This window comes from Microtus oregoni, unplaced genomic scaffold (genome assembly GCF_018167655.1).
Source record: "Microtus oregoni isolate MIOR12 unplaced genomic scaffold, Mior012 000036F_ref0000092, whole genome shotgun sequence".
Lineage (NCBI taxonomy): Eukaryota > Metazoa > Chordata > Mammalia > Rodentia > Cricetidae > Microtus > Microtus oregoni.
The window spans coordinates 1,082,429-1,098,340 of NW_024543095.1; the positions used below are offsets into that span (position 1 = coordinate 1,082,429).

Here is a 15,912-nt window from a genome sequence, read left to right on the forward strand (position 1 = left end):
GGTCTGCATGAGTTCTAGGGGCTAAGGGGTAATGATTGGCAGTAGGAAGCCATGGGGAGAGGGACATCCAGGATAAGAGAAAGGCCTTTTTCACTGGGAACTGTGACTCTCTTAGTACAGAGAACAGAAGAAGACAAAGTGGGTTCTGTGTACCAAATCCACCTGAGACCTGAAGAGCTGGCTTCCAGGGCTCCTACCTTATCTTCAGCCTCAGTCTGTCCCTCCGATCCACCCAGACCTATGTATCTGTTTTGATGCTGTCTCTGGGCATCTGGCCTCTTTTCCGGTTAGCTCTTGTTGGGGTGCATGGTCAGGAAGGCCACTTAGGAGCCTTGCAGATCCCAGAGCTCTGAGAAGAGTGGGCTAAGGTCCAGCTGGGAAGCTCAAGAGCCAACCAAACTCCAGGCCACTTCCCTAATCAGCTGGGATTCCCACCTGCTCCGGAAGGGGTCAGGGAGGAAGTGTCCTATGTCCTTCAGGGCTCATGGCCCCTAATTTGGAAGGTACCTTGGGAAAAGTCACTTAGACCCGGGGTCTCCATCTTCTTTATCTCTGCGTTCCCCCGGGGACTGCTTCTTGTGTGTTTATGTTTTTCCTGCATGTGTCTATTTCCCCACCACCTCATTCTCGGGGTCCCCCTTTTACAGAGCGGGAAGGAGTGTGTTCTCCGCCATGAAACTTGGCAAGACTCGGTCCCACAAAGAGGAGCCCCAAAGACAAGGTAGGCAACATGGTCCTGCTCACTGCTCCATCAGCCACTTTGAACTGTAACCATCATTTAAACCCGCCTTAGATTGGTCTCAAAGGGCTCTCCTTCCCCCACTTCCCATTGGCCACTCCCACTTGGGCAGGGCTTGGACTCCCATTGGTTGGCCTGGGGAAAGGAATCATAAGCCCTTGAGCCTCTGTCAGGTAGGTGGGCTCCTCTCTACAATGAGTGACTTCACAGGAGCCCAGAGACTTTTTTATTTAGAAGAGAGAGTAGCAAGGAAACATTTTTGGGGTGCACCTGGCTGATGCCAGCAGGCTCATCCCTCGAGAGAGGCCACTGGGCCTGCAGAGCTGGGGTGACCTTTGGTGCTTGGTCCCTCCTAAGAAAGGAGACTGGAAGGGTATCTGACTGGCGTTTGAGAGGAGGCAAGGACAGGTAGAAGATAAGGGGGTATGTGGGGCAGAGAGGGGAGCTATGTGTAGCCAGCATTAGGGCTTTCTTATGTGGTCCATTGGCCCTAGACCTCTATTTTGACTGCACTCTTCATAGAGGGTACAGCTTCCTGCTGAAACCCAAACCTACCATGTCTAGATGGCTTTTCCAAATCGTTACTTCATCCGCTGGAGTCATACACAGGAGTATGCGCCCGAGCTCTCGCCTCCCTGTTAACACTAGCCATTGTCATAAGATGAATGTAGTAAGCTCAGGGTATTTCCTACTTTCTTCCACAAAGGATATTCAGAGCTTTAGAAGATAGACGTGGATAAAAGAATTACATTCAGATAAGATTACAACAGAAAGGAAGACTAGACGTAATGATGATTAAAACATTTTAAGAACATGACCATGTACATCTAATTCCAAGACTCAGGAGGCAAAGGCAGCTGGGTCTCTTTGAGTATGAAGCTAACCTAATCGACACAGAGGTCCAAGCCAGCCTGGGCTACATAGTGAGACTGTCATAAATCAACCAATCAATCAATCAATCAATCAACCAACAATAAGAAGACGAGAGATATATGGGTGTATTCTAAGCAAGTGTCGTCAAATAAAGCTGAAATTTGACTCTCCTTCCTAAGAGACCGTCCTTAGCCCTGCCTCCACCCACCTACCCTTTACTTCTTCCCCAGATGAGCCAGCAGTGCTGGAGATGGAAGACCTGGACCACCTAGCCATTCGGCTGGGGGATGGGCTGGATCCTGACTCAGTGTCTCTGGCCTCCGTCACTGCTCTCACCAGCAACGTCTCCAACAAGCGGTAAGTGGACCAGAGGCCTGTAATCCACCTGCCATAGCCCTGCCAGGCAGGACCAACTTGCCAGGCTTGAAATTTGAGGGCAGAGAAATCAGCGCCCGTGAGGTGCTTCTCCCAAGCCTTGCCCTTTCTTACTATCCTTGGATGGCCTTATCACTTGTCTCCCTGCAGAGGCAGAGTCCTTGAGCCGCTGGGGGGTAGGGGGCGGCACAGAGTGCTGACCAATCCAGACATGACTCTGTTCACCCAGTGGCCATCTGTGGCTTCTGCTTCTGCTTAGTCCTCTCTGTCTGGTGGTGCCACCAAGGACATCCACCCCCATCCCCAATTCTGTTGGCAGAATTGAGTATTTGAAGACCACAATTTTGTCCCTCTGGCCTTTCCAACCCTCACACAGACCCTGACAGTACATTCTCCTCCTCAGGTCTAAACCAGACATTAAGATGGAGCCAAGTGCTGGGAGGCCCATGGATTACCAGGTAGGTGGGCACCCAGATGTCTGGGTCTTACAGATTCTGCTGGAGTGGGGTGTCCTGCTAGGTGAACATGGTAGACTCAGGTAAGAACCAGGAGGTCACAGAGGGCCACAGGTTGAATCACAGAGTCAGATTCTGTCTGGCTTTTCTAGAAGTATCAAGGCAGGTACAAACCCAAGGAAGAGTTTGAGATTTGGGCACCACTTAGAGCTCCTTGAAGATTCTGTGTCCTTTGTTGAAAGTTCTAAGGAAAAGAGGGGGGGGGAGGTCTGAGGGGAAACACACACACACACTCACACACACACATTCAGATTGTTGAGGGCTGAGCTGTTGAAGAATGGTGGGTGTATTTTTAGGTTGTTCCAGTTTGTTTTAATGCTGGATGTAACATCAACCCTGTTACCTCCAGACAGTAAGAACAGGAGTGATCTTTCCCCTCCTTTGTGTCTCTATAATTTCTCAGATTAGTTGTTATTTGTTCCTAAAACTAAATTTAGGTCTGACCAGGACGGTTGTGTGTGTAGCCACAACACAGGCAGAAAAGGAGCTGAGCATCAGTCAGGGAGGGGGGCATCTGCCGACACAGGCCTCAGTGGCCTCCATTTCGCAGGCCCAGATCCCCAGCCTTAGCTTTCTCCCAGCCTGAGATACAGAGCTGGATAGAATGGCTCACAACAGACAGGCATACAAGCCAGAAACACCTAGCCGTTATGGGAAGAAAGGCAAGAAAAAGCGTCTCTGAGGACAGGCCCAGGGACCTGCCATGATTCCAGACTCTTCCCTGAGAATTAATAGGACTTAGTTATAGGTCAGAAACTGGTGTGAGTTCAGCTTTATCTTCAATGCCCATTTCCCAAGCCTCGTGCACACCACCCTTAAGCATGGACAATCCCACTCCACCTCTCTCGGGTGAGGATAGAAAGGGCTGCATGGCACCGTCTGTTTTCCATATGACTAGTCATGATACCCAAGGATTTGCCTTGACTCCCTTAATGCTTGCTTTGGTTTGCTTCCATCCCCATTTTCCCTGGTGTTTAAAAAAAATAGCCCCAAGTAGTGTCACATGGTGCCACCCTGAAATTTCCGACAACCTCAAGCCCTGAGAGTCCCTTGGAGGTTTGGGAGTGTTGCCCCTGACCTATCAAAACCCAAACGCAATGTCTTGAGGCATTAAGGGATTTCTCTAGGAGACAGACCTGTGGAGAGTTGCTTCTGTGTGCTGAGATCAGGGAAATCCCAGAGCCCCCCATGCAGATACCATACCACCGGCCTGCTGTGCAAAAGCACGTAAAATTGTTTGCTAGTATAATTTATTTTTAAAGGCTTTTTATAAGCCAGGCACTGTGCTAGGAGCTGAATATGTGATGATGTCATCCTAACAACCATCTGAATGTAATTGTTACTGCATTTTTACAGTAAGAAAGGAAACCAAGGAAGTTACGGGGGAAGCTTGGGTAAATCAAGGCTGTAGCCAGGGTTCAGAATCACAGCAGCCAAAGCCACTTGTTCTCTGTAGCTGAGGCTTCTGGAGTGTTCCCTTCCGGTGTCTCTGAGCTCAACACTTCTTCCTCCCAAACTGCTTCCTGCCAGGGACTTCTATGCCCCAGGCCAGACACTTTTCCCTCCCGAGTCTTCTAAACCTTCTGCCTTGAACCGGTTGCCCCGTTTCACCTGGCAGGACTGTGTCACCTGCTGACAGATCCACTCACAGATCACCTGCATGTATTTCTCCACTGTGCGAGAGGGAGTGACCAGGACTCAAGCACAAAACCTTTTTACTTCCGATAAACACCATGTGCAAACCAAATATAAACCAACAGCGACTTCTCTCCCTCTGGGGAACTTAGCTATAATTAATCAGAAAGGTCTTGAAGAGCGTATAGCACTGGAGAGAGGCAGAACTCAGGTCCAGGTAGGATCCTGAGAGTTGGAACCATTGGGAAGGTTAAGGAGGCTTGTGGGAAGACTCGGGTGTGCTGTATACAGGTGGAACATTCAAATTCTTTCCTAATTAGTAGTGTCTGAAAGGGGACAGACCACTGTCACCTCCCAGGGAATGTGCACTTTGCAGAGTGGGCAGCTGTCCTTATAGCATAGATGTCCATGAGCCTAGAGTCTGTCCCCTGGTCTCTTTCCTGACACTGAAAGAGTCACCTTTAACATGTCACCTCCAAGCAGCTCTCCAGCTTCTAGCATGGTTCCATATCCCGGGCCAGACCTCAGCCCCAGCCTCTGCTGTACTCAACACACTTCCTTGTGCCCCCCATGTCTTCATATTCCCCCTTCTCACACTCCAGCCTCCCTGTCACCACCGGAGTGATCTGCCTGCCTGGTCATGTCATACCTGGTGACAAGGGGACACGAAGAGTGCTGGGTGTGGGTGGGTATCCGTCACCTCCTCCCTTTAGCTCCCCCTGCCATCTTGACACATGCATGAACAGAAGTCCCCAAAGCAGGCCGCAAGGTCTTGGGGTCCTGCAGGACATCTGAGTAGACATTTTTTACCCAGCTTTGTTCCTTGTGGTCACTTGGAGAGGACTCTTGGGAATTCTAACCCTTACCTCAACAGGGGATGGTGGGAGAGCCAAAGGGGCTAGCTGGTCCTGCCGTCCCGCTGGCGGTTCCCTTTGCACTCTCTGGTTTTTCCTTCTGCAAAGGCTGTGTGTGAAGTAGCAGTTTCTTTACTGTCCTGCAATCCTTTTTCCCCATTGGCATTATGGTTTGGGTTTTTTCAACATTCTGATGACTGGGTAGCCCATCCCCTCCTGACAAATATAGACAATGACCACAATGTTACTTTTAATTGCAAGGGTTACACACACACACACACACACACACACACACACACACACACACACAACTGAAGCAGGGATTGTGGGGGCTATGGGAGTGGGCTTCCCTTCTGTCCCAGTACCAAGGTCCCCACCTCTATCTCACACTCTCAGGCTTCCCCTGGGACCATCCTCATCCAGAACCAGAAATATCTTTTCCCCCATCTCTTCATTCCGTTCAACCATTTGCTCTCCTCCCCACTTTATCCCCCCCCCCCATGTGGACTATCAGCTTCTGACCCTGGTCACTCACTGTCACTAGCTGTGCTCACTGCAGAATATGGAGAGATGAATACTGAAGCAGGGGAAGGGACCAAATAGAGGAGAGGACAAAAGATGGAATGCACACATAAAAACCAGCCACCCTCTTGACATGGGGCAGTTGATCTCAGCTGGTACATCTGGTCAAAACCACACTTGTCTGTTCCCAGTCCTAAGTTACAGAAAACTTTGGGGTGGGGGATTAGTTGCTGATGAACAGAATTTCGAGACCTTTTGTATTCGAAGGTTTATGGAAGTTAAAACTCTGTGTGCTGCTGTGTAAAGAATATTCCAGAAGGACTCCTGGTGTTGCTTCACAGTCAACTTCTTGGAGCTAAGTTAATTAGCCTTGTTTCCTTTTCGGTTCCCTGAAGAAATAGTGACTATTGCGACTCTTTCAAGCGTGGATTCTAAGCATTCAAACCTTAGCCCCTCTGGCCTCTCGAGCCCCAGAATAGAAGCGGCAGCTCACACAGTTCAAGTGTTCTTTCAGCGCACAGTTTCTGCTTTTCTGAGCTCTTGGCAGTGGTCTTATTAGTCTTAGGGCTTCTAGTTCCCTAGCATCACTTCTGATGTGTGGATTTTTCTTGGTCTTCGAGCTATTTATAAGACCTCAAAGAACACAGTGGGATGGTAATTTTAGTAAGGATTCTTTTTATCTAAAAACGGAAAATAATTCTCCTGAGTAAAATCATATTTAGAAGTTGCATCAAAAGCATAGCAACCGAAGTGCCAGAGACCCAGATGAGCGGCACAAACAGCTGCCCTTAACAGTCAAGGGCTAGCGGGGAAATGCTGACAGCAGACAGGAGGCTTTGAGATGAAACACTAGTTCAAGCCTCCTGTGGAGCAATCCGTGCCCACTCGAGAGATGGCTGCTACCAGAGGTACCTTCTCTCTGAGAAGCCGCTCCTGCCACTGGCTCTCACCTCATGCCTGTTCAGGACTGTGATGGTTTGGGGTGTGCATCATCTCATTTAACCCTCGCTAGCTAGGGGCTCCGCTTGGAGCTGGGAATACGCAGTTCAGTGAGCCCATGGGGTCCTCTGCATCCGTTCCTGGCCATGTGTCAGGTTGAGGCTCAGTGACAAGACCAGCAGCCCCAAATCGGTACCTGTTTCTGTTTTGCCATGGCAACCTTAATGGGGACTGACCCTGCCAGATCCAAGGCATGAGCTAATGGCTTGAAATGAAGACTCGGGCTGTTGCATCAAACATCACACTCCTTCCTCCTCTCTTCCCTCCTTCCCTTCCCTTCCTTCCCTTTCTCTCTCTCTCTCCCTGTGTGTGTATGTGTGTTTCATTTTTCAATTTTATATATGTATATATAAAACATCTTTTCACATATATGTCTTTATATACCTCCTTTAACTATGCATGTCTTTATATGTATGTGCATATAAAGATATCATGTATCTCTTATGTATATTCTAAGCTAAAATATGTGTGTACTAGTTTAAAATCTATAAGCCAGGACTTTTTTCTAGTGATATCCCTGAGGAGTGGGAGTTTATCCCAGTCTCACCTGGAGCCTGTTCTTGGCCCTAGCAGGTGTCCCCTAAATATTTATAGAGAGAATAGACAGCTGAAACAGGGTTTCCCAGGACAGAAGGTCCCAGGCAGCTAGAGGCCATGGCAGGCTCAGTACAATACATACAAAATACTCTAAACAAGCCAGAAAGCGAGGCTCTAGCCACTCAAGGAAATTCAACAAAGGGAGAGGGGACTATGCCATTGGAAAGGGCCCAGCTTTCGGAAAGCCCCAGGGTATGTCAGAGGTCTGCAGCATGAACAAGAAATCCTGGACAGGACCCAAAGCAAGTTCAGGGAGACTTGAGCAGATTGGCCTGTTCGTAAGGATGGGAAACGGGCTAAGCAGGTTTGGTGGCCCTCCCCCAGCAGAGCCAGGGCGCCCCAGCTCTAGAACTTGGAGCCCAGGAATCAACTAGAACTTTTAGGAGGTACAACTTTTTAACACTGTGACACAATGTTGTCAACTCCCAAGTTTATAAAGAAACAATCAGGTTACAAAAGAGTCCATAATGTTTTCGTAGACGTTTACCATCAGCATTATACCTCATTCCGGGCAGTCCACAGCTGCCTGTGGTGGGCTGGGCACGCCTGGCAGGCTGTAAGAAAACTGATGTCCGACCTTTCTTCCACATGGTCCCATGCTCTGGTAAGACCAGACTCTAAGGTATCTGTGGTGCTTCATGCAGCCCCCTCTCCCCGTCTCTCCCTCCCACAGGTCAGCATCACGGTAATCGAGGCTCGGCAGCTAGTGGGCTTGAACATGGACCCAGTGGTGTGTGTGGAGGTGGGCGATGATAAGAAATACACGTCTATGAAGGAGTCCACAAACTGCCCCTACTACAATGAGGTCAGTGTCCCCCGTGGCCTCAAGGTGGGGAAGGGTCTTACTGACACCGGAACACAGAGCCACCAGCCCCAAGGTCTTGGCCGACCCTCTCACAACCCAGCACACAGGCATACAGTGCTATACCCTCTGTACCCAGTGTGACTGGACCCCGTCTGGCCCTGCTGTGGCTACAAACCAACCATGCCTACCTGAGGGTAGGGCAGCTCACACCAGCCTAGCCCAGGTGCCACTAATGCCATGAATAAGTCCTTCCAGGTACCTTGTCTCTCCTACATACATAGTTACATCAATACCCATCATACATGGACACTGTTGCCCAAGGCACGGGCAGAAACACTGAGACCCTGGATCTTGCTGGTCAGGTCGGGGTATCTGTTCTTTCCACTACGCTGCCTTCTTGGCACCTGTGTTCCTAAGAGACCACCCTCTGGAGCACAGCCTCCACTTCAGCTGTGAGAAAGAAAATGGCTGCTGTCCCCTCCACTTGAGACCACACGGAGGGTGATGCCCCTTAGAGCCTTACCAGTTCCGTCTCCCCATCTTACAGAGGAGATAACTGAGGCCTGAGGTCAGGAAGGGCCTTCCCACCGCCCCCATGGGGCTGTGGATGGGATAAGGCCCACACTGACTGTTGGACTCCAGATGGGACCCCATCATGATTAGATTTGGAGGAGGTGGCCAGGCCTCCCCCTGATGCCTGAGCACACTGCAAATATCTAGAAGCCTGGGTGTCCCAAACTCTGTCCTAGAGGGAACACTTGGTCTGTCTATCCCCGTGACTTCAGTTAGCAAGGGGAGCTGGGCTAGCTCAAAGGAGGGTGTCCTCAAGGCAGCTGTGGGGCCTCCAGTTGTGCAGTGCAGAACCCAGAAACCCTTCAGCATTTCAACTCAAGCTTGACCAAACTCATGTGTAACCACGGGTTACAGTGTTCTGAGCTGGTGTCCCATACCGCCCCCCCCCCCCAGGGCAGGACATCACTGCTCAAGAGCCCACCAGTCCTGGGTGGAATCGGGACATCCAAGCTGGACAGGAGACATTCCTGACTGGAAAACCTCCGCTCTAGATAAAGGTCCATTTTTCTGTGGCGACTGTGGAGAGGAGCCCTGGTGACTCTCTGGGGTTATTTGATAGTGGTGAAGCCAGGTTTGGCTGACTTGAAGGTTCACCTTGCATCAGGCCCATGTACCTCAAGTTTCCATTGACTTGCTTACTCCCTCCAAAGTAGCTGCCTGGCTCTATGGGCCCCTAGCGGACTCGTATTGTCTCTGCAAGGATCCAGCCCCAATGGCCTTGCCGTAGAGCAGCCCACCCTCCTCCCTGTGAGCACCAAGGTTCACAGTTGTTCCTGTGGTTGGTTCTTCATGGTTTTATCCCCTGGCAGATGAGGGGCTGCAGGTCTCCAGGTTTCCCTCATTGCTCTCCCAGCTCAGAACCTGCAGGGACACGGAAGACTCAGTAACACTGTTAAATGGGCTCTTGCTGAAATGAGGGAGCATTTGCTAAGTGCTTGTTTCTCTCTTTCCTCTAAAGTAGGGTTTCTTAAACTCAACCATTTGGATGAGTGGAATTCTGGATTGACCCAGGTACCGAGGCTACAAAATGCCAATAACAAGCCTCCTAGCGGTAGCTACTAAATATTCCCAGGTGCTGGCAAATGTCCCCTGGGAAGTAAGCTCACCCCCAGTTAAGCCCACCCCCTACGTTATATTTCTGTGACTCTTTGCAGCCCCAGGAATGGTCTCTTTCCCTTCGTTTCCTCTTCAGTGAAAAACATCATAGGGTCACTATCTGAAAAAAGGCACCATGACCAAGAAAGACAAAGCACCTTCTATAAAGGAAAACATTTGGGGATGGCTTTCAGTTCAGAGGTTTATGTCGTCGGAGACTGCTGGTTCATTTCCCAGCCACCCAGACCCGAATAATCACACAGAAACTATATTAATTACAACACTGCTTGGCCAATAGCTTAGGTTTCTTATTAACTGACTCTTACATCTTAAATTAACCCATTAACCCATTCCTATTATTTTATATTTTACCACAAGGCTCATAGTTTACTGGTAAGGTTCTGGGGTGTCTGTCTCCTTTGGCAGCTACCTGGCATCTCCTTGACTCTGCCTACTTTTTATATCTCTGTTCTGATTTTCCACCTGGCTTTATTCTGCCCTGCCATAGGCCCAAAGAAGAGTCTTTATTAACCAATAGTAATAAAACATAGTCACAGCATACAGAGAGGAATCCCACATCAGGTTTCGTCCATCACCATGGCAGGAAGCATGGTGGCATGCGGGCAGACATGGTGCTGGAGGAGGCGCTGAGATTCTACATCTGGATCAGCAGGCAGCAGGAAGAGAGAGTGACACCGGGCCCCGTTTGGGTTTTTGAAACCTCAAAGGCCACCCACAGTAACACACTTCCTCCAGGAAGGCCACACTTACTCTGACAAGACCACGCGCCCTAATTCTTTCAAATAATGCCATTCCCAGTGCATCTATTGGGGTCATTTCCATTCAAATCACCACAAACATCCTTCCAGCCATGGGGATGCCTTGTTTCTGGAAAGTTCTCTAGGATGTAGGGATCTACCTTTGTCTCCACTAGAACAGCAGAGGCTGGTAGGAACCCTCAGCTGACTTAGCGGCTCTCTAAGCAATCCGAAGAAAGACTCATTCATGCTCAGAAAATACAAGAATTGTGACTCTAGCCAGCTCAGAGCACATGGGGTCTGGCTCCAGCTTAGCCAGCTCCGTCCTTCCATAGGCCTGGTCCAGTTCTTGTGGGCTGGCAGCTCACTAGCATGGCTTTAAGCCTGCCTAGGAAGGGAAGGCTCGTGATTTTTGTCCTCCCATTTGTCCTGGCCACACATGGACCAACACAAGGCCCCTTCACTACGTGCACATGTGGTCCACCTGGCCAGCCCGTGACCACTGCCCCTCCTCCCACCCAGTTCCCACCCATCACCTTTGCTATGGACCCTCCTGTTTGTTTCATCAACCCAAAGGACCAAGCGTTGTACCAAGACCCCAATTCTGTTTTCGCCTGCCTTCTGACTCTTTCTCCCTGGCCCATGTGACACTTTCCCGCAGAATGTTGTGAGCACAACCAGGACACCTCATGTTGTGTAATACAGCAACTTTGGGGGACATGGGCTCTAAAACCACTTTTCACCATGGATACCCCAGGACAGGAACTGGGGTCTGTCACCCCCACCTAAACAGGGCTTTCTCCGCTCCCAGCTGGGTCTCTAGCTATCTCTTATTAACTCCTCCATTCACTGTGGATGTGTGAGCTGACCCCATCCTCTCTCTCTGCCACATTCTCATCTCCTTCCTCCTTCCCCGGAGCTCTCACGGCACTCTCCTGCTTCATGGTCTCTCTCGAACCTTCTCCCTAGCTTCCTAAATTGCCATGGCTTTCTCAACCCACCAGGAAAGTCTGCTGCTTCATAGAGCCCTGTGTCCTGAGCCCTGACCCCTGCCCTGACCCCTGACCTAAGTCCCACCCTGAACCACTTTTTGACATTATAGCATGATGTCATCTACAAATGTGGGGGGCAGCCTGCGGCATGAACACGGGCATTAAGTGGACTATCCCACCCCCTGGCAGCAAAAGACCAAACTTAGGAAATGGGGCTCGACTTCTTATCCACTCAGACTCCCAGGACCCAGTGGCTCAGCACTCCTGCTCCTGTGAGCTTTGAGATTCATGGGAAACAGTGGGATATAGGCAGGCACTGCTAGGAGGAAGCAGCCACCAGTGACATCACTCTGCATCCTTCCCCCTCTAGTATTTCGTCTTCGACTTCCACGTCTCTCCTGATGTCATGTTTGACAAGATCATCAAGATCTCGGTGAGTGGAGAGCAGCTGCTTCCGGCTTATGCTGGATCTCCACACAACCCTGTAACCGGCTGTTCGTAACACAGCAGATAGCACGGAATGGATTCTGGCCCCTCTCGCCCCCTCAGCTGGTTCCCTCTACAGAGTGTAAAACCTACTCACTTATACATAACTGGGGGGGGAGGGGCGGCGCATGGTGTAGGGTGGGAGGGGCTGGTGCTGAGCTTCAGCAAACCAGCTTGTCATCTGCCAAATATCTTCCCACTTTACTCTGAAACGTGGATCCAAAGAAAGTCAGAGTTAACACTATCAACAGTGAGCCCTGCCCGTACCCCCAGCCCGCAAAGGCTTCTCCCCGCCCAGCCTAACTGGCTGCTGGTGGTTCTGCCCTGAAGGTGATCCATTCTAAGAATCTGCTTCGAAGCGGCACCCTGGTGGGCTCCTTCAAAATGGATGTGGGGACCGTATACTCCCAGCCTGGTGAGTAAACCCCTAAGAAGGGACGATGCACACATCTCCAGAAGCAACGAACGGGGTCCCTCCTGCTGTATCAGTTCCCAGCTCATCCATCCAGGAGCATAGGTACATTCCACTGGCCATTCGTATGCAGCCATAGGGGTGGCGGTGGAGTGGTGTGCACTCTACACACAGATGTGCGTGCCGTGTGCACCATGTCTGTTAGTTGCTTAGTCATTACAGGGCGGGGGATCTGGGAATCGTAGTCCAGAGAGGAGGAAGCTTAAATACATGTGCACCCGAGAGCATCACTTCTCTGGTGTCAGATGAGGGCATTGCCCACCACTGCCTCTGGCTGGCATCTGCTGAGCAGAAAACAAAAACAAAACAAAAGCCCTGCCATCCTTACAAAGCCCCTCTCTGGCAATTAAGAGGCTGGGGCTCACAGATGTGCCAGGGTTTGGCTCAGCTAATCATCTAATTGGGGGGACCCAGGGCATGGGTTCCAGAGAACCCATAAAGTCACACCACCCAATCTAAATGTGACGATAGATAGCGAGTGTAATACAGCAACTTTGGGGGACATGGGCTCTAAAACCACTTTTCACAAGGGACCCAGGCCCCCCGAGGAACAGCCATGGTGGGAGGAGCTGTGTCTGACTGATCACTCCACAGGTGCCGACAGCCAACACCGTGTAGAGTTGTGAAGGGTGCATCAGGTGATGGTCTAGAAGGTTTGTCATTACACGGTCAATTGGGGATATCCATGCCCCGGAAATGGAACTGTTCAGAAGTCAATAGTCACCCTACTGGGCTCTTTGAGGTGACAATACAATTTCATCCCACATTGTCTCATTTGACCCTCACAAAGTAGTTAGACACACAATAACATCCCTTCCCACTTTACAGAGGAACCAGTGAGCAAGAAGAAATGGGGGAAGGGCCTCCAAGGTGACTCTAACAAGGAGGTGAGGCGGTCTGCGCTTTCTGGTGGCTGGTGCCCACTGGCAAGGTGGCTTACATCAGGAAATGTGAATCTAGTATCTAAGGCTATGCACATGAACTCACAGACCAAAACCTTCCAGATGTGTGAGGTCTTTAAGCATCTAGTCAGTACTGTTAATACAAACAGATAGACTGGGGGTGTATGTTAAATAATGGGGTACCTGCCTGGCACACCCAAAGGACTGAGCTAAATTCTCAGCACTATGAAATCAGGTGTGGTGGTGCATAGCTATATTCCAGCCCTAGCGGGTAGAGGCTGGAGAATCAGAAGTTCAAGGTCATCCTTAGCTACATAACAAGTTCTCTAACTGGAATCAATGAAAAGAAAGACTGACTGGCATGAAGGGATGAGGGGACTCACCCCGTGTAAGAAGTGTTTGATCTCCTGGTGCCCAGGCCTCTCCACTGCCCCACACAGGCTTGGGGGCTCCAGATAAGGACTGGGCGGGACTCCTGCTTCCCAGGAAACATGCCCAGCCATGGTCCATAGGTTTGAGTGCTGCCCCCAGCCTCTCCGGTGATAACATCTCTAGACTGGGCAACAGCAAGGCCTTCAGCCAGGATGGGGAGGGGGTGGAAAGTCAGTAGAGATCTTAGTATACACCCTTGGTGACTGAGTTCTGGCTGAGAAAACGCTGCTGTTACGGAGGAGGGTGGTAGGCTCAGAAACTGGGTCAGATACATTCCTGCAGGTCTAACTTCCCAATCCATTGTTCCCATCTGACTGTAAGGAAACCGAGACTCTCCAAGCTTAAATTGCTGGTCCAAAACTACCGGCAGAGTAAATGACAGATAGAACTTGAGCTCAGGCCTTCATGGGCCTTGAGCACAGGGCAACCCACTCCCACACCTACTGCTCCCACAGAGTCTGCCTCTGAGCCCCACAAAGGCAGGGCTTGTCCTTTAAAGGTCTCTCCGAAGTTTGGCTTGACTGCAGGTGCAGGAAATTGCTCACTGCTGCCCTCTGCTGGAGATGGGCTGTAGTCACAGAGGCCAGAGTGGCTGGCCTTTTCACAGCCAGACCTCCTCAGCCACAGGTGTGAGAGAGCCAGGCCTAGACAAAGCCCTGGAGTTGGGTCTCCTATTTCCCTTGTATCTCCAGCTAGAGATTACAGCGTCCACTCTATAAGACCCTCAGAGGCCATAAATCCGGTGGGTATCCCACAGGGGTGCCCCTCAGCTGCATCCCTGATGGTCATCTAGCCAGAAGTGGGCTACTCACCACCTGTGTTTTAGGTGACTGTTTCATTCATGTAGGTCAGACCCAAATCTGTCATCTGTATTCTTTGTCACCTGTAATCTTCACCCATGCTTTCAGGTTTGTTTTCAGATCACTTTTAGGTTTGAAGGTAAATTTTGTGTTACCCAAATCTTATTCTTTCCTTGCTATCCCTCCACCACCCAATTTCACCCAACCACATCCATGCCTGCCAATCTAGCCATCCCTACAAGCATCCACTCCCTTATCCACAGCCAACAGTTCCTTCTACCCATTTCTGCCCCGAGGCCAGCAGGCACCCGCTCGGCACTGTTCATCTTCCCACCCATCCTGTTACCTCTCCTTCCTCTCTCGGCTCAGAACCATGAGGTTCTGGGGATTTATGGCATCCTCTTCCTGAGGCCTCCAGCTCAGCAGAAGTCACTCCAGTGACTTCAAGCACTAAGGCTTATTGGCTTCTCATTGCCCTTGAACCTCATTTGATATTACCATGGCTTTAGCTCTCCTGAGAGCTGGACCAGCTGACCCACACACTCAGGCTGGGTTCTGCTCCCTTCCCCAACCTCATCTCAAGGTTCCCACTTTTCCCACTGGGGTCAGAACCTTGCAGGACACAAGTATAAAAGGAGGGACATTCTGAGCCCCTGGAGGTTTCAGTACCTGCAGAATACTATTAAGAAGGTATCCCCACCCGGTACCAGCTCACTAGCTTTAAAATCACCCCAGTGGGGCAGATCTTCTTAAAATGCCTCCTTCGCTGACATTGTACTTTTCTCCATACTGTCCTGAGTCCTGGGGACACTAGAGAGACACACTGCTAATCTCTGTTTAAACATGGAGACAGGCAGTGTATAGATGTGCCATGAGGTGGGAGGCATGTACACAGGGCCCTGAGAGCACCAAGGGGTCAGACCCATCCCTCTGAAGTAGTCAGAGGAGGCTGCAGGGACACAAGAAGCCATTTTCCAGCTAGACAAGGAAGAGAAGGAAGGTGGAGCATTTGGGAAGACACAGTGTCCTAGAGTCTGGCCCGGAGCAGGCTCAAGAGGCAGTGAGCACTTTGTCTGAACCGTGCTGGGGTGGCAGAACCAAGCAGGGAAGAGATTAGCAGGACTCCCTTGCCAAACCTTTGGACTTCACCTCAAGATGCAGGGGAACTCAAAAGGATTGAAAAGGAGGGGCATGATAAGAGGAACCTCTATTTTAGTAGGACTTATGTGGGGCCCACTGTAGCAGGGACCAGACGAGAGACGGCAAGCTGAGAAACTGACTTGGAAGCAATTTGGAGTCCTGAAATACGCTCCTGGGTAGGGACGTGCCTAGCTACGGAGGCTCTCTGTCTTCACTGGGTGGGTGCGAGTAGAGCTGTGGCCCCAAGTCTCTTGAGCCTGTAGCCTTGAGCTTGCAAAGCCTAGCAGGTCCTCAGCTTGGATGTCCCATGGCCTGGCTTGGGATGGGGATGACAAGTGCAATGACCCT

General features: G+C 50.6%; 1 protein-coding gene across 1 annotated transcript in view; it reads left to right on the forward strand.

The window, feature by feature from the left end:
* LOC121432879 (otoferlin-like) overlaps nucleotides 1–15,912 on the forward strand; it is a 91,920-nt gene that overhangs the window by 53,809 nt on the left and 22,199 nt on the right. Inside the window, exons 6-11 of the mRNA XM_041631041.1 lie at nucleotides 648–721; nucleotides 1,843–1,969; nucleotides 2,391–2,445; nucleotides 7,783–7,914; nucleotides 11,703–11,765; nucleotides 12,149–12,233. Of these exons, the coding sequence (XP_041486975.1) occupies nucleotides 648–721; nucleotides 1,843–1,969; nucleotides 2,391–2,445; nucleotides 7,783–7,914; nucleotides 11,703–11,765; nucleotides 12,149–12,233 (536 nt within the window). The remainder of the gene's footprint in view (nucleotides 1–647; nucleotides 722–1,842; nucleotides 1,970–2,390; nucleotides 2,446–7,782; nucleotides 7,915–11,702; nucleotides 11,766–12,148; nucleotides 12,234–15,912) is intronic.